The sequence below is a fragment of the Astatotilapia calliptera genome, chromosome 22, assembly GCF_964374335.1.
Source record: "Astatotilapia calliptera chromosome 22, fAstCal68.1, whole genome shotgun sequence".
Classification (NCBI taxonomy): Eukaryota; Metazoa; Chordata; class Actinopteri; order Cichliformes; family Cichlidae; genus Astatotilapia; species Astatotilapia calliptera.
This window is the reverse complement of record NC_137442.1, coordinates 345724-369571: the sequence shown is the minus strand read 5'-3', so window position 1 is coordinate 369571 and position 23848 is coordinate 345724. Positions and strand designations below refer to the sequence as shown.

Below are 23848 nucleotides of genomic sequence, written 5' to 3'. Positions count from 1 at the left end.
AGGAGCCCTCGCTCTCAGGGTGTAAGTACTTCCCTCTCATCCAACAGGCTTCTCTGGGTCTAAGGGCTGATGGCGGACTCTTTGTCGAGTCATTGGCCCGGTCTGTTGTCATGTGAGTCGTTAAGGTCAAGGTACGAGCGGCAGCTGAATCACCTGCCCAGGGACCTCAAAAATGATAGGTGACTTATATTTGGTGTCACCGGTTCTGTTGAGTGATGGTGGTTTACTGTGGACATAGGTCCCCATGAGCTTTTAAGACTGAAGGAGCCTCTTGGAGTTAAAAAGCATAAACATCGTGCTACCTTCAAATGAAGCACGTCACAAAGTCAGAGGGAGAACCGTCCTCCTACAGACGAGCTCCCTTCATCATCAGCAGCAGTGAAACTATTCAACATGTTCCCTAAAAGCAACCACACGTTCCCATTATACCCACAGCGTCTGCAGATATAAATGAGATGAAAGGTGTTCCTGATTAAAATGAAGGGTGGACTTTGACATGTGGCCATAAATAAATAAAAACCCAATTGAGGACAGCAGATTAATATTAAACTAACACTGCACCGGATCGGTTGTTGGTGTTGCTGTTAGCAGCTGGCGGCGCTTTAATGATGAGCTCCTGTTCAGTTCTTCAGCTTTCACTCGCTGTGTCGACACGGTCGATCGTTTCCTTCTTTATAACTGTCAAAGTAAAGAGCGCCACACAGACTCATTCGATAATCAATGGAGACGGCTTCGTGTGTTTTCAGAACACAAACGTGACGCGTTGTTCAGATGTTTTGTGTTTGTGATGCCTCCTCACCGACTGCTTGGGTTTCACTGACACGTCTCAGTTTAAAACCTGCAGGACAAACAGAGCGACTGGAGGAAGAAGATGCTGCTTCATCATCGCCCTGTGGACGCTCATATGGAGAGCTAATATTAGCCTGTATTTCCATAATCTGCATGTGTGTGTGTGAGTCATCATGCATGGAGGCTGACAGATGGTCGACGGGTGGATGACAGAGTACAGCACGCTACAGCGTGCCCAACAAACCAGTGAACTACACCCAGTATCCACTGATAAAGAAACAAACGCGCTGAATTCCTCCTTCTCTCTGACACGACCTCTGTGATGTCATCGTCTGCCCGCCGCACCGCCATCGTGTTGAAGCAGTGAGATGACATCAGGCCCATAATGTAGGAGTGTGTGTTTGCCGTCCACACGCACGCACACATGCAAAATCACCACAACCTGGTGACTTTTATATCAATCCTGTTCCCATGACAACCAGTCCTGAAAATAGTCGAGAGGATGCCAGCGGTTTCTGACCACAAATTCACACACAGTGAACAGTGACATTCAGTGTGTGTCTGTGTATAGGCGCTAGTTAAAACCACAGGTTTCCAGCTGCACCACTCATCTTCCTCCCAGCATCTCGTCATCAGCGGTTGACACTGTGTGATCTCCACAGAGAGCTACTGAGACATCTTTGTGTTGGGATTTTGTGACAAGATTATCCTTTTCCTTTTATCATCCATCCATGCATCTTCTTCTGATCCGGGGCCGCCTCGTGGGGGCAGCAGCCCAAGCAGAGAAGCCCAGACCTCCCTCTCCCCAGCCATCTCCTCCAGCTTATCCGGGGGAACACCAAGGCGTTCCCAGGCCCAGATATAATCTCTCCAGCGTGTCCTGGGTCTGCCCCGGGGCCTCCTCCCGGTAGGACATGCCCGGAACACCTCACCCAGGATGCATCCTTATGAGATGCCTGAACCACCTCAACTTCGTCTCTGGCTCTTGACGAGGGCGGTCGCACTTTCTCCCTCTCCCTTCCCTTATCTTTCCTGCTTGGCTTTCTCATGTCTTTGGCTCCATCCACACCAGCCCGGATAGATTTGAAAGCTGTGTTTTCATCTGAAAACGCTCTGTGTCCACGCTAGTGTTTTCAGTTGTTCTCACGGAGTTGTGCATCCACATTGAAACAGCTGAAAACGCTTACGTTCCAGTCCTGCACAAAAGGAGCATGGAGCATGTACAAACTGATGTTAATCTTTTTCAGGGCTCTCAAAATTGAGCAAACAAAACAGCTGCTGTATAACGCCCTCCGCTGTCTTTGTTTAATTGGTCACATGACTGCATCACATGACTAAAATGCGTCATCGTTTTAGAAAGTCTGCGTTTTCGAGTGTCCACACTGTGACGGGGCAGCTCCGTTTTGAAATGTATGCGTTTTCGAGAGCGTTTTCAAATCACTGCATTTTCCTTGGGAAAAACACCGTCTCAGTGTGGACGGGAGGCCAAAACGGAGAGAAAACGATGCGCGTTCAAACGAAAACGCATCAGTGTGGACGTAGCCTCTGTCTAGTCTTGTCTACTTCTCTCCCTCTACCCTGGAAGAATCTCACAGTCTGTTCTCTAAAACCTAAAAGAGGAATTATGGATTTGATCAACTGGTTCCTGACTGCCATTGACATCCAGGTGAAGCTTAGGCTTTTCTGGCGGCGGACTGGAAAGCGATGTCGAGCGTGCTTTGTTATATTTGCTCAGAACAGCTCCGTGGAGGGGAATTTGTTTTCCACGTCCCTGCTTGGATACGCAGGGCCCGGCTCTCTGAGACCGTGCTGCCTCAGGACGGTTCATCCAGACTCTCCTGCTGACTGGCTTTTCATCCCCTCGGTGAGTGGAATCTACGAGCGTGAAGGCTCAAACCCCGAGTATTTACGTCCTTTGACTCGAGCCTCTGCTAAAAATGATGCTTCCACCCCGCTGAACATGGCGCTTTTTAATGCCCGCTCATTGACTAATAAATCATTCGTGCTTAACGATTTTATATCTTCTAAAAAACTGGACTTCTTATTTCTGCCTGAGACCTGGCAGCGGGACTTGGACTAGTCGTCCCTCATTGAACTGTCCCCGAACAGCTATTCCTTCATCAGCTAGCCTCGGGGATCTGGTTGTGGAGGAGGTCTCGCTGTGGCATTTCAGGGCCGTTTCTCCTGCCGCTCAGTGAAAGAACAAAATGAACAAAAATAAAGTTCAACATCAGTAACATCATAGCACCCACCCAGCAGTATAGAAACTCCGTCATGCTAGCTAGTACACAGTATGAAAAAAGTCAGCACAACGAAAATAAACTCCACCTAAACTTGGTTCATATCTGACCCAGATGGACTGCAGGTCATAACTTCTTACCTGAAGTTCAGTTCACCTGATACTTGGACCGGCGGCCGCCTCGGGTCTCTGCTCCTCCTGCCTCCCCTTCCTTCATCCACCTGCTGGCCTCCACCACTTGCTAATGTTACTGAATCTGTGGAAGCTCTGCGATGCCACCACACGAAGTAACGAGTAAGGAGCCTATCTAAATCCCAGTAACGAGTAACGAGCTTATCTAAATCCCAGTAACGAGTAACGCGTTCCTGGTTTTGGCATAATAACTAGTTACCGTGCTCGTTACCACAATAATAACGTAGTTACTGTAACGCGTTACTTAATAACACGCTGGTCCCTACTCTGTTCTTGCGACTGCACTGAGCTCTCAATGCATCTACATGTCCCAGACATCCTGGTGATCCTAGACTAGACAGAGCTGATGTGTCGAACAACATCCTCACCACTCCTCCAAAGTGAGATGCTGTAGTACACAGGTGTATGTGGAGGATACCTGTCATGGTCCTGTCACATCAACACTAGGGATGGGTATCGTTTAGGTTTTATCCGATACCGGTGCCAAATCGGTACTTTTGAAACGGTGCCGGTGCTTAAACGGTGCTCGAACCGGTGCTTAAAGAATGGAGAACACAAACTTTGTCCAAAAACCTCTCATGTTTAGCTGTTTTTTGTAAAAAGATAACAATGTTAGCCTTTTCTGCAGCTATGGGGCATATATGGTATCACTCTTGGCTGGAAGCAGTGCTTAATCAATGGGAAAAACACAAACTTTGTCCAAAAACCTCTCATGTTTAACTGTTTTCCACTTTTTCTTTGGTCATTTTAGCATTTTTGGCCAGGGTGAAGGGAGTATCTGCCATCAAACAAGAAGACAGCCGCATGTAGCTATGATGATGTTTGCTAGTTCACCTTACATGCATAAATGTAATAACGTGGTTAGCCTACTCAATGTAAATTACACACGAACATGAAGCTACTCACGCAGAGAAGAACGGCTGCTGCTGCATCATCATCCTCATCATTTCTGCTACACTGGCAGGGCTAGGGGCCAGGACTCTCCTCTTCGGGTTCTTGGGGGATGTTGCTCCGGGTCCGATAACTGGCAACCCACCCGACGTGCACGGTGTGAGGTCTCGCAGCAAGCTATCAAATACGGCGCATTTCTGGGCTTTTAAAAAAAACGCTATGCGTCGCCAGGTGTTTCATCGGATTCGAGGTGTTACCTCCTTTGACAGTATCACAGTATCAGCTTAAAGCACTTGTTGCTGCTGAGTTTGCATCTTTTGCTGTGAAGTACAGCCAGACTTTGACCGCTTCACCTTGGGCATTTTAAACCTGTAGCTCTGCTCTAAAAGAACGTACGTACCTGGACCCGCCTACTATCCTCGGAAACGTAAAATGATTGGCTAGAAGTGTATCACAGCTCAGGAAAAAAAAGCACCGAAATGTGCGCTGCTTTTCGGTCTGGTTACTACCGTTTATGTCAGAACCGGTGCCATTATGGCACCGGACACCGGTACCCATCCCTAATCAACACCGTGGTGAAAAAGGCCCGACAGCGTCTCTACCACCTCAGACGGTTGAGAGACTTCCAACTGCCCTCCAAGGTGCTCAGGAACTTTTACTCGTGCACCATAGAGAGCATCCTGACGGGAAACATCTTAACCTGGTTCGGGAACAGCACCATGCAGGACAGACGAGCTCTACAGAGGGTTGTGCGGTCAGCTGAGCGCACCATCCGCTCCGAGCTCCCTGACCTGCACTCAATCTACAGCAGGCGGTGCCGGACCAAGGCCAGGAAGATGGTGAAGGACCTCAGCCATCCCAACAACAGACTGTTCTCTCTGCTGAGGTCAGGAAAGCGATTCCGCTCCCTGAAGACCAACACAGAGAGACTGAGGAGGAGCTTCTTCCCGCAGGCGATACGGTCTCTCAATCACACCACCACACAGTACTGACCCACACATACAGTTTTTACACACACTGGACATTGTTTCACTTCATCACTTAAATCACTTTAAGCATATTTGCACTGCACAAGACATAATGTGGATTGCACAACACTGGTCACTATATTCTTCATTTCCAGTTAATACTTGTACAGCTGCTGTTATTGTGTATATATTTATTTATAATTCTTCATACATTCTTATATAGTTCTATATTGTGTATTTTGTTGTACAGTTATTTTATTTTCAACTTTAATTCATATATTTTATCTTATTCTTTCCCGGTTAAATTTACCCTTCATTCTAATTTGTGTTGTACAGTTATTTCATTTTTAACCTTAATTTATATTTTATTCCTTCCTAGTTAAATTTACCCTTTTTAATTTTTCATATTTATTTCCTATCTTATTCATAGCCTTTTCCTTTTTTGTTTTCTTTAGGTCACGAGCAGTTGTCCAAGCATTTCACTACATATCGTACTGTGTATGACTGTGTACGTGACAAATAAAATTTGAATTTGAATTTGAATTTGATACTACGTCTACTACCATGTATGTCTACACACATCCAGTGACACTGCAGCACTAGCTGTAAGTACCAACAAAGCCCCAAGCCTACTGCTGATAAATGTGCGGCTCTCGAGACCCGCACCATTTCATAAACACACCACTCAATCCAAAACCTAACTTATATGTACCTGGTATAGAATCAGGTGTCAAACTCACGTTCCTTCCTCAACCTTGTTGGACAGGTCTTCTGCAGCTGATGCAGGCATGTGGGGATGGTTCAGGGACCGAGCAGCATCATGATCATGTGAGACTCTGCTCTTCTTGCTCTTTGGGAGCGACTGGTCCACTCAACTCACTCTGGGGCTTTACATTGTCAGGTCAAGACACTACAGTAATCCAGCGTGTGTGTCTCACAGAAGGCTTCAGCAGCATCTCGGGGTCGACTGGTCCACAGTCCAGGACCATACGTGGGTGTGAGGAACTCTGTGAGGCCGCCGGGTTAACATCCGAACATCACAACAAGCAGTCAGAGGAAGCAATCTGTTCTTATCATCTTCATCACTTTCATGCACATCAATTACATCCATCACAAACACCTACTATGTCACTATGGTAACCGCTGTGACCATGACCCCCACCTTTTGGACTGTGGGAAGAAGCTCGCCCAGGCATGAGGGCAACATGCAGCTCCAGCTCAGCAGGAAGGTCGAAGCTTCCTGCGGTGAGGTCATGGCAGAGGACATTACCCCTTGGTCGGGAGGGGGGGTTTGAGGGTATGATTACGCTTTAATTATTCCATTAAATGCACTTTAATTTGCCATCAGCACAGCGGGGGAGCCACAGTCACACATTCAGCCTTTCCTCGCTGATAATAATGATGGAATTGCTCCTTCCTGTCACACTGTGCATGCTCTCACTGATTATTTACTGGAGGAAAATTGCTCTTGTTTCTGCTGCTGTGTTATCACATGAGGATTTAAAGCTTTAATTAGGATTAATTCAGGCTGAATAAGAAATTTAAATGGAGGGGAGGGGGTGTTGCTTTATTCTGAGTCAGAATAACTAATAATGAAAGTCCAGTTTCCTGAACACGTCTGTCCAAGCTGCTGGTACGTGACCCTTCAGCCTGCATGTCAACCACTAAACTGCTACAGTCACCCTGCTGCTCGTCTCAATGGCACCGGGGGGGTTCTTGGATAGATGTTAAAGATCTGCACACTTGAAGCTGTTATCACATACTTGTATATTTATACAAGAGTACAAACATCTTCTGTCCTCTCAGTGTTTGCACTCAGCAAACAAACAGCACGTTACTCTGAACCAGAGAAGCCGCTCGCCCTGCAGGGCGCTTTTATTACGGAGCTTTAAACAGCTTCCATCAGGAATGAATGAATTGTATGTAATTATTCAATCAACATGTTTGTACCAAGTTAGTCTAATTAAATTCATTTAAATTCAGGTTATATTGTTTAAACACTTTGGCACATCAAACGTCAGTCTTGTTACATGAACTAGTAAAATATTTGTTTGTCCAATGATAATCTTGTTGAATGAACAAATGTAACTTATGTGTGTAGTACATGTTGTGTTCATATTACATAACGTTCAACAAAAACAGATTTACAACAACTTCCAATACATCCAGTCCTGGGGGGCATAACCCAGAAGAGACAGGTACACTCAAAAAAAAGGAAATAGGGTGGTTGTTACATTACAAAAGTCTAACTTGAGCAAAATAGTTTCATGTTTCTATGGTGAATCCAATTAAATCATGATGGATGAGATTCAACCACTTAGTTTGTTCTTCTTCAGATGACCTGATACAGTCTAGGAAGAGCAGTTAGTTGCCTGCACTCACGAAATTCACAAGATCACACGAGATTTCAAACCACAGGACAATCACTGGGGTTATAAGAGGCAGAAAACCACACACACACCACGTGTATGCTGTGGCTGTCGATTGTGGTTTAACCTGGAAAGAAACATGAAGAAAATTCTGCATCAAGCATAGCGTTCCTGCTTTTGTTAAGTTTGGCAGCTCAGTGGCTGAGTGGAACCTGAGGGAACAGTGCGAACCACCACCACGCCACCAAAATTAAAATAAAGGGTCAATTTAACGAGGAAAGAATAAAATAAAATATCAAAATTAAAGTTAAAAATAAAACAACTGTAGAACAAAATACACAATATAGAAATATATGAAGAATATATGAAGAAATACAGAACAAGAGCAGCTGTACGAGTAATACACGTTTAAATGTAGTTTAGTGGATTTCTCCCTGTGCAGTAGCGCTGCTGCTTTAGATAAATGCACCACAGCTAATGAACAGACTTTGTCCCTGTTAGACTTTTAAGAGACAACCTGCCCACACAATATGCCAGGACACTGTGACTAACACGCAGGGACACACGGATACTTGACCTGCGATCGCCGACGCTGATGTTCTTCTTTCTGGCAGGTGTGGTGGAAGGAAAACTGAAAAGCTGCGATGACATCCAAGGATGGTGCGTGAGTTACAGATCAGGTATTCTGAAGGCAGCATGCCATTCATTTATCAGCTTACTTTCAAAATCAGGATGTGATGACACAAACGGATCTGTGTGTCCGACTGAAACCTACATTTACAGAAATACTTTTCCTTAACTTTAAAAATCTTTGGTAGCCATTAGCAGAGGTGTGGACTCGAGTCACATGACTCGGACTCGAGTCCAAGTCATGTTACTCGAGTCCAAGTCATGTGACTCGAGTCACATGACTTGGACTCGAGTCAGACTCGAGTCCAAGTCATGTGACTCGAGTCATTCATTTTATGACTTTAGACTTGACTTGAAAAAATGTTCTAAGACTTGTGACTTGACTTGGACTTTTACACCAATGACTTGGGACTTGAATTGGACTTGAACCGGTTTACTTGAAAAGACTTGATATTTCACCCCAAATATAAAATTTAACACACATATTATATAGAAAGTGTGCATCATTAATTCAAACCACACTCCGTACGTATGTGTGCGTGAGCTGTAGCACAGCCAATCAAATTAACCCGATTTTTTTTTTGTGTCCCGTTTGGATCTTTACCATCAGAATTGTTGTCTTAAGGCCAAGAAAGATGCCAAGCGGATTTATTTTACCAAGTGGATCATCATGGCCTTGCCATATTGGTCCATTTGATTGACCTTTATTATAATTATGAATTTATTTTATTTTCAGTTGCTACAAACGGGACAGACATGACTGGGGGATAGGACAGGGAGAAAGAATGAAAGAAAGAGAGGGAGAGAAAGAAAACCAAAGGGGAGAAGAGACGGTGAGAAAGGGGGGAAGAAAGAAAGAAAAACAAACAAAACACCTGGATCACCTGTATGGAGAAAAAAAACAGGAGAAAGCAAACAACAAAGAGCAACATAATAAAAAGAACAGCACCATCACAATAAACTAGCTAGCAGTAGATATCAGTAGATACTAAATAATAAACGATATTGTGCAGCACGCAAGATAGACAGCGCACAATGTGCTTTGAGGCAGCAGCCAAGAAAGCTGTAGTCCGCGTCTGTGAATACCCGTGTGTACACCTGTGTGCATACCTGTGTGGATCAGCATTCCAAAGGTTTCTCCATGTAACGATCTGCTAGAGGGAGTGGGGGGGCCACAGCCCCGTCCTCCAGGGTATGAAGCAGGTATGGAGGAGATCCAGGCCCCAGACATCCAGAGGCCCCAGAGTACAAGGACCCGAGGAGGACCACCAAAGGGGGGGAACCGTGCCTGGTTATTTCTAACATTTTGAGTTATTTTCCAGTGTTAGAAAACCAGCACTGCTCGGTGTTAGCCATTGTTTATCTTCAAAACTGACTAGGTTACTTTTAAACATATAACACTGTCAAAAGTGTTAATTTAACACTCAGAGGTGTGGACCCATATAGACACTCTCCAGTGTTAATTTAACACTGGAGATTTTGCTGTGCACTATTCCTCTCAGAGAGCAGCGCGACTCTTCCCGAAAACCCTCAGTGTCTAAATGCATTTAAAATTGAGGGCAGGGCACCAGCGCCAGAGGTGGGTTGGAATACACCGACCATCCACTGGATGCTGTAAAACGTGCCCACCCCCAAGGCCCTATATGTATGTGTTAGGTGAGAGTGTGAGTAATGTGGATGTCTAGGTTGCAGAATAAAATTGAGGCACAGGCGGCCAGAAGGGGACAGAGGGGGAGTGCCTCCCCTGCACCCTGGTGACATACCTGCGCCCCAAGCCCTGCGTGTGTGGGTGTGTGTGGTAGAGCGGGAATAGGGAGGCAGCTGAAGATGGGGAGGGAAGAAAGGGAGGGGCAAGTGGCCGACGCCACCGACGCCGATTCTTTTTTTAAAAAGAAAAGAAAAAAACCCTCAAAAATGCTACAAGGAGTTATTTTTGGTATTTACATACATGCAATACACACAACAGCAGATGTGTCACTGCTGCTGCTGTCAGGCCTGCAGGTATCAGGCTGCTGTTCTCCTTCATCTCATAGTGGACAGAAATTATTTTTTGGAGTGACACAAATAATTTGTGTGGCATCAGATTTGATGCAGAACAGCTGATTGTTCTGTAAATAGTTTGAAATGTTTATTTAAAAACACCTTGGCTGCATTTTTAGGTAAACAGCTGCAAAAACTCAGTTACTTTTCTGAAGAAGTAACTATATAATTAATTACCCAACATTGGTCATTATTTACTGTATTTGCAGACAGAGTTACAGACTCTCTCCCAGACCACAGACTCATCATACAGTCAGAGCTTTATTAAAAATAAAGAAAGTTGTGTTTTCAAAATTGGAGTTGAAGTTATTTTTCCTTCCAATAGTGTTAACATGCTGCAGGTCATGAACAAGATTTTTTTACATTTTCATTGTCAGTGGGCTGAAGCAGTTAATTAAAAGTCGTCTAACAGAAATGTAAATGCTGTGATTTGATTATTTTAATAAACATGTAACTTGGATGGATTCGATGCTGGCGTGACCACAGTGCACACGTCTGCTGTTGCTCACAGCGGTCCGAGGGATGCTCAGGGAGTTTGTGTGTTCGCTCACACACATGAAACATTAGAGGGAACATTGGTCACAGGTCACTGACTGATGATTTGGTGCTATAGATTAACTAGAATTTATTATCATGACAATTGTTAGGCTGCTGATGTAAATTGATTCATTAGTGTATATTTGACAAAGAATCTTAAGTGACATGTCTCACTTTTTATATGTGTTATTTTATCAGGTGGCAGTATGTCCTAGTGCAGTCAGAGGGGAGGAGCCAGGGCCAAAGGTGAGGCACATCAAGCTCAGAATAATAATTGTAATCTGAGGATAAAACACAGGTACTGAGGATGAAAGAAGCTTCAGTGCTCTCAGAAGAGTAAAAACAGGGCTAAGGTCCACCAGGAGAGACTGGACAGTATAGATGGAAAACCAATATGCCAGCAGTTTATCTCAGTTAACGAGAGGAGCAGGCATGTGTTTGGCTCCTAAACATAGTGGACGTTGAGTTGTTGTGTGGGACACCAGTAGCTGTAACAGTAGTTCATGTTTAGAATAAAAGATCCCAGCTTAAATGGCTTAAAAGCATGTAGAATAGCATATGTAGGGTAGTATATTTCTCCTTTTTTTTAAAGAAGCAAAGACAAAAGAGGGGAAAACAGAAACAGGGCAGGTTCGGTGGTTGAATCATCCGTCCCCACCAACGCCAAAACCAAATCTACGCCCTTGCGCTCACTACATGCTTTATACAGTTTCCTCAGATATGCATGAACATTTTCACACTTTTCTCTTTTGTTTAAACTCTCGTAAAGTTCAACCCATCGTAGAAACATAAGTCCAGTATTATAAAACGAAACCGTGCAGAACGTTTCGTGGGCAGATTTATATAAATTCGACAAGCTAAACTCATTCTGTGCTGTACAGCAGCAGTCCGTAACCTTTTTTGCACCACGGACCAGTTTAATGTCAGACAATATTTTCACGGACCGGCCTTTAAGGTGTCGCAGATAAATACGACAAAATAAAATTATACAAACAAAGACAAAAACGGTGGTATTTTGTAAATATAATAATAAACGCGAATTCACTGTGTAATTGTGTAACTTTATGAGCAGCGTCCTCCTGAAATGTGCCAACAACGTCCTCCTATGTGCTGCTCTCTGGTCGCTATGGTAACGCGTGAATAGTTCTTTCAAAATAAGACACACGACCACGACACGGGAAAAGACACAGGGAAACCGACTCAGCGGACCGGCACTGGTCCATGGCCCTGTTGGGGCCCGCTGCTGTACAGGAGACACTGTACTAGGTTGATGGACAATGGTCTACAACAATCACAATGCACAACACAATGTACTGAAAAAAATTATTTGTATTGGGACAGCCTTCGTCACATTGCTGTGACGTAATCAGCCTTAAAATGCGGCCTGTAAGGCTGCAGACCCTGAATTGGGACACAGCCATTAAATACAAAAGGTGGACGGAGCTAAGAGGAAACAGCTGGGAGACACGGCTGACGAGCCAGGGAGAGCACAAAGCTGAACGCACAGGCATAAGGCACAGACCTACAAAGTAAAACATGAAGTACACGACAGACAGAGAGATCCAGACGAGACACAGAACTTAACAGACGCAGACTCATGAGCAGACAAAATAACATCATGGACAGACAGAGGGAACACAGAGAAGAGGGAGCACAGAATAAACACCAGGAGACCAAATAACAAAACCTAAAAACTAGAACTCAGGAAGTACTGCCAAACCAGGAAGCTGAAATACTAGGACAGAACCAAAACAGACAGTCATACTTTGTAATAAAATCAAAAGAAAAAGTACAAAACCAAAAACACTGGCTCACCGACGCAGGACCCTGAGGTCCCACAGGACGATAATCACACGACATAAATCGATAAAACCTGTAAGCCAATCAAACGCGCATGTAACGTTTGCAGTTTGACACAAAGTGATATGTTTCTCCTGTTTGTCACATTTTCACTGCACTCTCGCTTCGTTGGGATGAATTAAGCTTAATTTAGAAAACCAGATTAAACATTTTTCTCAAAATGAGTTCAAAAACATGTTTGTGTAACTCACTGTGGGCTCTTCTGGTTTTCAAATGTACGCTGTTTAAAAAGAAATGTGTGAGTGTGTCAGCAGACATGGTGGTCCACGGTGATGATGATGGGGAGGAGGAGGATAACCTCTGAGCCTGTGTCATTAGAGGAAGCAGCTCTGAGCTCACGGGTTCACCTCGTGTCTGGAGCTGGAGCTCTGGCGCCCTCTAGTGCTCACCAGCTGTTACAAGAACCTTCGTCTGTGGGCAGCAGGCTGTGAGGGTGGAGAAAACAAACACGCCTAGGGATGCTAGTAAAATGTTAGATATTATAAACGCTTCATAACATGCTTAACAGCATAATAAATAATACTGAAAAACTGTTCTGATTAAACTGGATGCAAAGCATACAGAAATACTCGTGTATCTCTGGGGCAGTGACCCCTGACCTCTGTCTTTTTTTTACTGAAGCCATGCAGAGTGTTACTTTCATGTTGTGCAGGGAATGGGAGGAAATTCTGTGCTTTTTAATTGCTTTTCCAGAACTTTAATCCCTCAAACCTGTAAACGTAACGCACTTTTCTCTGTTTCTCATATATATGACCCTTGGTTATGTTGGAGTACATATTTTTAAAAGTTTATTCTTCAGCCACCACCCTGCCATGAACCTCGGGATAGGCTAGACCTCAAAGTATACAGCTAACCTGCAGAGCTGCCAAGTAACAAAGTACAAATACTTCTGGACTGTACTAAAGTATAATTTTCAGGTATCTGTGATTCAGTGCTTTTTTTCTGACCACTTTTTACTTTTACTCCCTACATGTTTACACAAACACATTTCTATGAGCTGAACAAACATCAGCAAACACACAAACTGTGTGTGTGCAGTTTGTCTCACAGTGTGCTGCAGCTAAAGTCCGGCTGCTGATCTGACAGGGAGAGAAAAGACAGAGATGGAGACAGATGATAAAGAAGGAGAGAGCTTAGTGTTAAAGGACGGACTGAAACGAACTGAGACAGACTGACTGTGTTATCTAAAGACTGCATGAGAATCCTCTGCAGGTCAGCGCAGGATATACAGGTGAGTTTGCTGCACTCTGATTGGTTTACAGTAAAGACCAGTGTGTGACTGGTGCACAGTGGCTGTGGATTCATGGTCACAGTTAGCTGATATAAAGACAGCATCAACAGTGTCAGTGTAGAGGATGGAATCAGCCAGGACAGCTCAGGGGACATCTGCTCACATCTGGATGAATCCAGGTGTGTACATGCACAGAGAGCAGCAGGTCAGCTGATCACAGCCTGCACACCAAGAACATCTACTGGTCTAGCTGTACCTGAATTGGGACACACCCTTTGTTGGCTGGATTTACGTACTGCAGGGACACAAACATGTCCTTAAAATGTCTTTTTGAGCTCAGACTCCACTTTATAATATTCTGTGTGCAGCTGGAAAACACCACTTGCACTGTGCCCCACAATCTTTATTTGTCACTGGCATTTAGCTAATGAGTAATCCCAAGATTGCCTTTCACCTAACTGCTGACACGGGTTGCAACATAGCTGGCATCAGTGCTGCCAGACTTAAGCATTCCCAACCCCCGCCCGCTTCCTCTGACACATGTAGGGTCTTGGGTGGGGTGCCACACAGGCCACAGTTGGAAGGCCTTTGGCTTTGCTCGCTGTGCTGTGCAGCCACCCGTCCCTCCTTTTTAATTATAAAGTAGTATTTACAGACCACCACATACAGGACCCTGGGGGACAGGTGCGTTACCCAGAGGTTGGTGGCTGGGGCTCAATTTTACATGCACCTTATACATTGGGGGGGGCAGACTGTTGACAAGCTGTCAAGTGCTTATGTTGCAACTGTCCCCTAATTTGTAATAGCACTCTAGGTTTCATGCAATCATACTCATTATTCACACCTCATACGCTCACGTCCACCAACGCATGCACCCTGTAGGGCATGTTTAACACAGACAAGCAGGGCGGGGAGCAGGCAGGTCTTTCTACACCCGTTTCCTGCACCCTACCTGAGCCCGGGCTGTGTGTGTCTGTATGGTCAGCACTTCCTGTTCCTGTTCCAACACACAGTGGTGGTTTTATGAACCTAATCGGTGTAGTCAGTTTAATTAAAAAAACAACAACATCAACAACATCTTATTTCATAGCGTGATCTTGACGTGCATCATTCAAAGCACATTTTCTGTTGATTAACTCACTGATTCTATTCACTTTATTCACTCACTGTCTTTACTGTTTTGCTAGCTTAGCTTAGCTTGTAGCCGACTCGCTAGCAGCATGGCTACTTCACCTGTCCCTCCTGCACTTTCCTGCTCATTGTGTCAAATGTTTAGCTACTGTCGAGAAGGGAAATTATTTTACTGCTATAGTTAAATAATTGTCATCATTACCATTGCATTAATAATAAAATCTGGAGGTTCTTGATTCAGGGGTAGAACAGTGTGTGTCTTTCAGAAAGGCTAAAAGTCACAGGCTGACAGGAAACAGGCTTGCAGAGAGTTTGCACAAGCAGGAAGTTATTTTAAGCAACAGTATGATCATTGCTTTAACAATGTAACAGATAGCTTTAAGAAGGCCTTAAGATGCTTATGCACACAGTTATTATGTTTAGTAGAGGTTCTTGATTAAAACATTTATTTAGTAGAAGACATACACATAGTCTCAGTGAGCTTCTGGTCTGGTAAAAGGTCAGAAGTGCAACAGGTGAATTGAGAAAGAGCATTTGAGGACGAGACACAGACAGTAGGTGAAGAGGTGACACAAAGAGCATGTGAGGTCGTGACACACACACATAGAGTTAAATTTATTCAGAGGAACCGTTTCTTGTTGTCTCGGCAAGAAAGAGGAACAATTCATTTTAAGATAAGAACGGAAAGTACCAAGCCATGAAAATAGAAGATGGTTTTCTGGGTGAAAAGTCATATCCATAGTTTCAGTTCGATTATTACATATACGAGAGTGGTTTCTGTCTCTCTGTCTGGTGAGGGGTCAGGAGCTAGTCGCGAGGTGAAACAGGGTGCAATTGTGGTTAGCACACAGACGCACACACACACACACTCAGTTAGAGAATCATTTATAGGTGAAAGTTTAATCATGTTTTGCTGATGTTGCAAAGAGCAGTTTGTCGCAGAACTGCTGCGAGCATCCGGCAGTGACAGGAAGCACCTGTTGTGAAGATAGGAGACAATTGTTCTTTTAAACTGTGTCAAAAGTCGTTGTGGTTTTGATTTGATCTATGTATAAAATGTGTCTGTGACGTATGAAGGGGCGTCAGTAAACAAACCCTGATGCTATAAAATATCTGTTCATGCTTTGATTAAGTCGAAGACTACTTCCTGTCTGCGTACAGAGTTGTCTTCCCACGCGTGTATTCATTAAAATCATCGTTTGACTTCACCCGGACGGATTGGTGTGGTTATTCTTCGATCACCTCTTGTACCCTTCCTCAATATTGAATCTTAACACTACTCCTCGGCCTCCTTTAGCAGTAATGATACCTGTAATAATAGATTAATAGATTAGATCATAGAATAATAATAATATAGAATAATAACAGATTAGATCATAGAATTGAATCATATCTGTTATTAACCTCTGTCTCTCTTCCACAGCATGTCTGCAGTTTAACTCATTGCTGTGTGTTATCTGGCTTCATGGACAGAGCATTTAATGGGATCTAAAGCTGTTCATTGCACCTTCAACCAAGTGTTATGCATTAGGTAAAACCCGGACCATAAGTCATCTGGAGCAGTTTTACAAAATTCGGTAAATGTGATGCAGTCCTTCCTCATCATCATCATCATCATCACTGTCTCTGCTGTAGTCGCTGTGACTGACGATGGCAGCAGTGGTGGCAGAGTTCAGGCTGTGTTTAGTGTTATCCCGAGTACCAGTCTGAATGTCCTTGATGGCTGCTTAAACAAACCCGAGCGAGATCGATACACAAACACAGAGGTTGTGAAATCACAGAAGGCCCAGAAACATCTGAACTGTGCGCAGGAAAACCTTTGTGTCCAAACAGTGTAAACCTGCAGGGTTGTCTCTCCTGCAGCTCGTATAAAAACTGAGTGGCTCAGACTTGGTGACATGTCTGCCACCATCAGCATTATGAATCTGTGGCTCAACTGTCGCTTCCATTTCCTGTTTGCAGCGCTGGTTCTCAGCAGCTCGGCTTTGACACCTGAGGAATGCAAACCGCTGGTGACGCCGCTGTCTATGGAAGACCCCTCTGTGGTAAGACTCCTCTGATTGCTGCCTAGGTCTGTGGGGTGGGCTGTGGAGTTAACAGGTGAACGTGGTGCTGAAGTCATTGTTTGCTGTGGAGGTTCAGACTGATTTACAGCTTCATCATTAAATAACTGCATCTTAGTTTCCACTGCAGGATGGATAAAATACTTTGGTTATTAAACTGCCTACAAATGTAGACTACACACTTTTATTTGCACTTTGAAGTGGCTGAGTGAAGCTGTTGGAGAATATTTGGTTTTCACTAACAATGTTTTTTCACCTGTCCCATTTGGTTCTTTTGCCATCAGAATTATTGTCTAAAGGCAAAGAAAGATGCCCAACAGATTTACTTTACCAAATGGACCGTGCTGTATTGGTCTGTTTGATTCACCTTTGCTTTTACTGTTTATTTTATTTTCACTTGCTACACACGGGACAGACTTGACTGGGGAAAGAAAAACAGCGGGGAAGAGGGACGGGGATAAAAAAAACTAAAGCCAACAAAATAAGCAGACAAAAAATACAAATATCAATCACCTGGGTCACCTGTTGACAAAGAAAAAAGGGAAAACAAGCAAAGAAAAAGAGCAACATAATAAACAACATCATCGTGATTATCTATGTGAATATAACAGTAAATATGTCTGTGAAGGTTCTCAGTCATCCAGGTCATCGTAGTCTAAGGAGCTTCAAAGAAAAGCGTCTGGACTTCTTTAAGTTGCTTGAAGACGTTTCACCTCTCATCCGAGAAGCTTCTTCAGTTCTAAGGTCAAATGGTGGAGAGTCCCAGATATAAACCTAGTGGGAGTTTCCCCCCACAGAGGGACAAAAGGACCCCTGATGATCCTCTAATCACCTGATTAGTGGCTCAGGTGATTATCTGGGACTCTCCGCCATTTGACCTTAGAACTGAAGATTATTATTATTATTATTATTATTATTATTATTTTATTGTGCAGCACGTAGGATTGACAGCGCACAGTGTGCTTTGAGGTAGGAGCCAAAAAGGGTGTAGTTTGTGTGTGTGAGCACCCGTGTGTACACCTGTGAGCATGGACGCGCTTGTCTTTTAAAAGGTTCCTTCATGTAATGATCTGCTAGAGGGTGTGGGGGGGCCACAGCCCCGTCCTCCAGGGCATGAAGCAGGTATGGAGGAGATCAAAACTCCAGACATCCAGAGGCCCCCAGAACACAAGAGACCAAGGAAGACCAACAGAGGGGCAGCCGCGCCACTGTCCCAGAAAGAGCTGAGGAGAGTCCCAGATGAGGGCTCACTCAGCAGCCGCGGAGCAGAAGCCAGGGGGGGTTGCAGTGACGCGCCCGTGAGCTGCGCCAGAGTGACCGAGCCCCAGGCCGAGAGGCCGAGGGCACCCCACCCCCGAAGTGGCCCGAGCGAGCCCCAGGCTCCAGGCGCCGATAAGCAGCCACCAGGAGTGAGCCGGTGTGTAACTGGACGCCCACCCCCAGACACAGAACCACCAACGCACCGATGTCTGAGGGCATCTGTCACTGGCAGGGGAAGTGGTGGTGGGTGGAGATAGGCCTCCAAACCTTGGAGGGCCTGAGATGTCCCCAGAGAGGTGGCGTCTGATACCCAACCTGACATATAGACACAGACATACAGGCACACACAGACACAAACATCCATTCCCCCCCTCATGCTCTCATATACACTCACTCCACACTCAACCAACGTGGAGACAGACATAAAGAGACGCTGTACACACGATCACACTCCCCAAGCGTACTCTACAAACCGGGTCTAGGTGCCCACGCCCCTGGAGGGGGGAACTGCACCCAGACCCAGGTGGTGTTACCCTCTTCCCTGGGGTGGGGAGAAGCAGACTGCCCCGACTCCGCAGCAGCAGGAAGGCCCCACACTCCAGACCGCAGTCGGACGGTCAACTCCTCCTCCTAGCCCCCCCGCCCAAACAGGCAGCAGAGAACGGGGGTGGGAGAAGACTCCAAACCTCCCTCCACCCGCTCATTGTAGTGTTGATGCATGTGTGTTCTAAGGTGCATTTAAATCCCAGGAGGGCATGGAGCTACCTGCCAGAGAGCAGCAGGTAAGCGCATAGCCCCTCCTGCTAGCCCTCAGTGTCTACCTGTATTTAAAATTGAGAGGTGGGCAACGGCGCCAGAGGTGAGGTGTACACCCTGATGGTCTTCTGGATGCCGTGTAGCGTGCCCACCCCCAAGATCGTACATGTATGTGTTATGAGAGTGTGAGTAATGTGAATGTCTAAGTTGTGGGATAAAATTGAGGCTCCACAAAAATGGAGCTCAGCATTGTTAATTTCATGTTTCCTGAGTGACTGAAGCACATTTGAAACAACAGAAGTCGAGCCCTAAAACCCCAAAAATGTGACTAGTATCAAAAGGCTAAAAGTAAAATTACATAAAATCCACCCATCCATTCTCTTCCACTTCCATTATAAGTCAGGGTCGCAGGGAGACTGACATCTATCTCCATTATCACAGGAAGCAGGCACACCTGGACAGGTGTCCAGCCTGTGGCAGGGCTAACACAGAGAAGTGTGTGGATGGAGAAAACATGAAAACAGGAAGAACCCAGCCAGATGGGAGATTCCAGATCTCCTTGCTGTGAGGACACAGTGCTAACCACTGTGTGCAGACAGCGCCCTCTCCTGTCTTATTTAGTTATTGTCAGTAATAGTGATTGTCGATTGATTATTATTATTATTGTTGATTATGATTAGTGACTTATTGACTGGTCAGTGAGATTCAAACAGGGATCTGTTTTCTTCAGGTGTGACAGCTTCCTGTTGGGTCAGGAAGAACAGGATACGAAGCGCTGTCATGTTTTTGGTTTATTTAATAAAACTCATGTAGCAGGCAGCGTGTCAGCTGACTAGGCCACTTCCTTGTCTGTGCAGATGTATGGCAGGGTGAACTTCCTGCTGGGCTACACCAGTCACGACGTCTACAAAGCTTTCCTGAACCTGACCGACAGCTCCTGGGTGAAGATCAGCGCCTCACCAGTGCGCTCTGGGGAGGTCGTCATGTTGCAGGAAAACAGGATGTGAGCTCATCACATGCATCAACATCTGTTACCATTAAGCCCATCCATCCTGCACCAGAGGGTAGCAGGGGACAGCAGAGGGCAGCAGACAGTAACAACACAACAGGGGGCAGCAGGGGGTAATAAGAGGCAACAGAGGGAAGCAAATGGTAACGGGGCATAACAGAGGTCAGCAGGGGGTAGCAGGCAACAGACAGTAACTGAGGGCAAGAGAGTTTCTGAAGTGGGCGTGAGTTTATTCTTTCTCTCTGATGTTCTCAGGAATGGAACCTGCATGACTTCAACGACGAACGTAACCTTTGAAGGAAACACTGCCACGGTGGAAAGTACGCAACCCACTCGACCTGACACACTACAGAGAAGTTCCAACATAAAAGCTGCAAAGTTTTCATGATTCTTTTTCCTGTTCTGTCTCATTTTAGATTAACTTTTTCATTTGTTTCCAGTAATATTGTTTCTTCCATCACTCATATTTTCTCTGAAATCGGTTAATTCAAACAGCTTGATATTTTTCAGTTCTTTTTTCTTCTATCTAAGGTCATTCTAGGGGATTTTTAGCTGCTTTTTTGTTTAGATGATTGTACATTCATCCCCAGGTTTTTGTGTCATTTTCCTGCATATCATCTAAGTTATTTTCAGTTAAACTCTTTGTGTCTGATTTAATTGTCTTTTAATATTAGATTGTGTATTTGTCTCTTGTAAATTGATCTCTGGCGTTTTCCTACGTGAGGTTTTCAGTCCTCGAGGTGCAGTTGGACTTCCTGTTTCAGAAGATCATGTTGTTATTACATGAAATTTTTCTGTTCCCAGTGGCCAACTCCACGTCTTCGTTCTACTTGCTGCCGAGCTGTGACGGCTGCCTCGTCTTCGTGATAAACAGCACGGCTAGAAACACCAAACGTCTGCTTAAATTACTGAAGATCGATATAGATGCCAGCGATGAGTTCGTTGCTCATTCCCTTTATCTTCTGGGTAGGACGAAAATTAGACACAGAAGTTAAAATTCTCATTTAAAATCCAAAATGTTCATCCGTTTGAGTGTTTTTGTTTGCAGGCAAAGAGTCAACCCTGAAGGAGCCGGAGCTGGAACACTTCAAGCAGCAGGCAACATGCTTGGGCTTCTCCGGAGACCCGGACTTCATCTACAACCCAGAGAAAAGTGCTTCACTTTAACTGTTTGCACTAGAATCTGAGAAATCAGTCTGAGGTGAATCAGGTGATGCGACTGTCTGTTTCTCTCTGCAGGTTTCTGTGCTGAAGGTGAAGGTATCAAGATTCCCAATTAGAGAAACCACCTACCATCAGAAACCAAGACTTCACCTGAGAAAGTAAAGAGATCAAAAACATAAAAAGTGTGTCTGCATCTTTTATTCTGGGCTTTTTAATGTAACATGGTTTAAAACCAAAGGTCTGCAGACTGCGATTACAAACACTGGTTTCTGCAGATGAGCAAACAGAAGCGATCACTGAGGAGCTGTAATCATGGCCTCAGTCTTGGCACAGAGGCTATTTTTGGTGAAGCAGCCTCTCCAGGGCTGAGTGACACGTGCTTGGGATTACAGCAATGACTCTAATATCGCTAAACAGCGCAGAATCGCTGCTTTCACAAACTGTTCAAAAGTTATAGTAATTTTAAAAAGTGTTGTAAAAACCTTTGGCCAGCAGCGTGTTAGGGGTTACAGTATTAAGTAAGGGAATTGCCTTAGCATGGTTAAACACAGGACAGAGGAAGGTACGAACTCTAGCGAGGGTTTCATTTTAACATTATACCAACTAAGTCATTAAGTGTAACTGGATAATGAGGAAATGACTCAAGGACCGTCTTCATAAGGGAGGGACCTAAGGAGGATATCAACCCATCGCCTTGCAGTGTTGGGAAGGTTACTTTTAAAATGTATTCCACTACAGATTACAGATTACATGCCCCAAAATATATTTTGCAACGTATTCCGTTACGTTACTCAATGAGAGTAACGTATCCTGATTACTTTGGATTACTTAATATATTATCATGCTTTTTACAGCTACATGAATGTGATTTATTACTATTACTGAAGGCTACTCTCCACACCAACACCAGCTAGATGTTTAAATCATAACATAAATGAGTAACAGTAGGTGGACATTAGGTAAGGCTGCACTTTTTGCAGCGATCTCGTATAGAAAACTATTCGGCGCGTATATAAAACAGGTGAGCGGCTCCAAACCGTAGTAAAGGGACCTCTGGCTAATACGTCGGGTTCGTGTCGGCTCGTAGCTGAAAACTAGCTTTACTTTGTTGTCTGGGTCACTTTGCTAGCAGAGACAGAGAGAGGCGTTGAAAGGCTGCTGCAACAGGACTTATTGTTTCAGAGGAAACAGGAACACGGTGTACAGTCGAGTCTTAACAGCTTACTTACAGCTGGGCTCGTCAGGCTCTCTGTTTGGCTGCAGTGGTTATTATTATATTTACATGCTTCCAGCTCCCGTTTCTGCTCAGTGACAGCTCCTACTTTTCCTTTTTCTCCCTCACTCACAGACACATCACGGGTCCATCCTCCCTGCAGCACAGACTACACTGCCCATCAGGCTTTAGGGCAATGCCTGTAACACTTCCTGTTGCCTTCATATTAAATCATTTAAAAAAATATTTCTTCACGTCATTATGAGACGCGAGATTGAAACACGGGCATTTGAGCCTCTTAATGCGTGTTTTGTTTGGGTTTCCAACGGCGTGGAATTACCAAACATAGAGAGGGCATAGCCGAACATATGAAACAGGAAGTACCGCCGTGTAATCCATTTATTTCAACAAAGTAACTGTATTCTGAATACCACCTTTTTAAATGGTAACTGTAACGGATACAGTTACTCATATTTTGTATTTTAAATACGTAACGGCGGTACATGTACTCCGTTACTCCCCAACACTGTCGCCTTGTTAACAAAATGCTTAACATGACATTAACATGACTTTACAGTCAGAGGCCGTCAGTGTACGCGGAGGTCGAACTGGCGACCTTCCGGTTACAAAATGAGCTTCACAACCCCCTGAATTATGGATAATTGAAACATTGGTGTTCATCTGAACAACAAACTGGACTGGACTCATAACTCAGACGCCCTCTACAGGAAAGGGCAGAGCAGGCTGTACCTGCTGCAGAGACTCAGGTCGTTTGGAGTGGAGGGCCCACTCCTGAAGACCTTCTATGACTCTGTGGTGGCCTCAGCCATCTTCTATGGCAAGCCTATTCAAATGGCGGCCCGCGGGCCAAATGCGGCCCAGAAGCAACCTGCGAGTGGCCCTGCCTGTGGTCCTGGCAGAAACATAGAGAAAACGCAAAAAAATTCATTCATTCATTAATTTTTTTAAAAATTAAAAATTCCTACAGCGTAGTGTAGACTGTGAATGCAACACTTCTAGTAGCCTAGCAATATTTAACCCACAATGCACCGTGATGTAAACATATTAAACAATCATTGTAATATATGATGCGACAACAGCATGTCTTTCTCACTCCTAAAGCGCAAAATGAAACTGACAATGAAAACTGTCGGTTTAACCCTGCCTGGACTGACAAATACTTATTCATTTTACCGAGTTTAATAATCTTACAACATGGTAAGATTATTACCATGTTGTAATTATTACCATTATTATTACATTATGGTAAGATGTACTACCAATGTACATGGTAGTACAACAGGAGTTGTACTACCATGGTGAGGGTCCTGTACAGCCCAAGAGAGAGCTGCAGCATCTTCCCTTTCTGCTTCTTGGCGAAGAAGAAAAGGCCTTTCACAGATTCTGAAACGGTGAAATACTGCATGCTGGCCGTGGTGGATGCGGTGAAAAGTGATGAATAAATTAAAGTAAGTGTGACATCTGCTATTAAAAACGTACCCCTGT

The 23848-nt window shown here is 44.6% G+C and overlaps 1 protein-coding gene across 1 annotated transcript; it reads left to right on the top strand.

Moving 5' to 3' along the window:
* The first annotated feature begins 16659 nt into the window (after positions 1-16659).
* On the top strand, positions 16660-21311 carry LOC145423551 (uncharacterized). The gene is made up of 6 exons (XM_080296191.1): positions 16660-16922; positions 19814-19959; positions 20221-20285; positions 20770-20931; positions 21014-21118; positions 21205-21311. Exons 1-6 carry the CDS (start codon positions 16776-16778, stop codon positions 21243-21245), a joined length of 666 nt encoding a protein of 221 aa, XP_080152317.1. The 5' UTR covers positions 16660-16775; the 3' UTR covers positions 21246-21311.
* The last annotated feature ends 2537 nt before the right edge of the window (positions 21312-23848 follow it).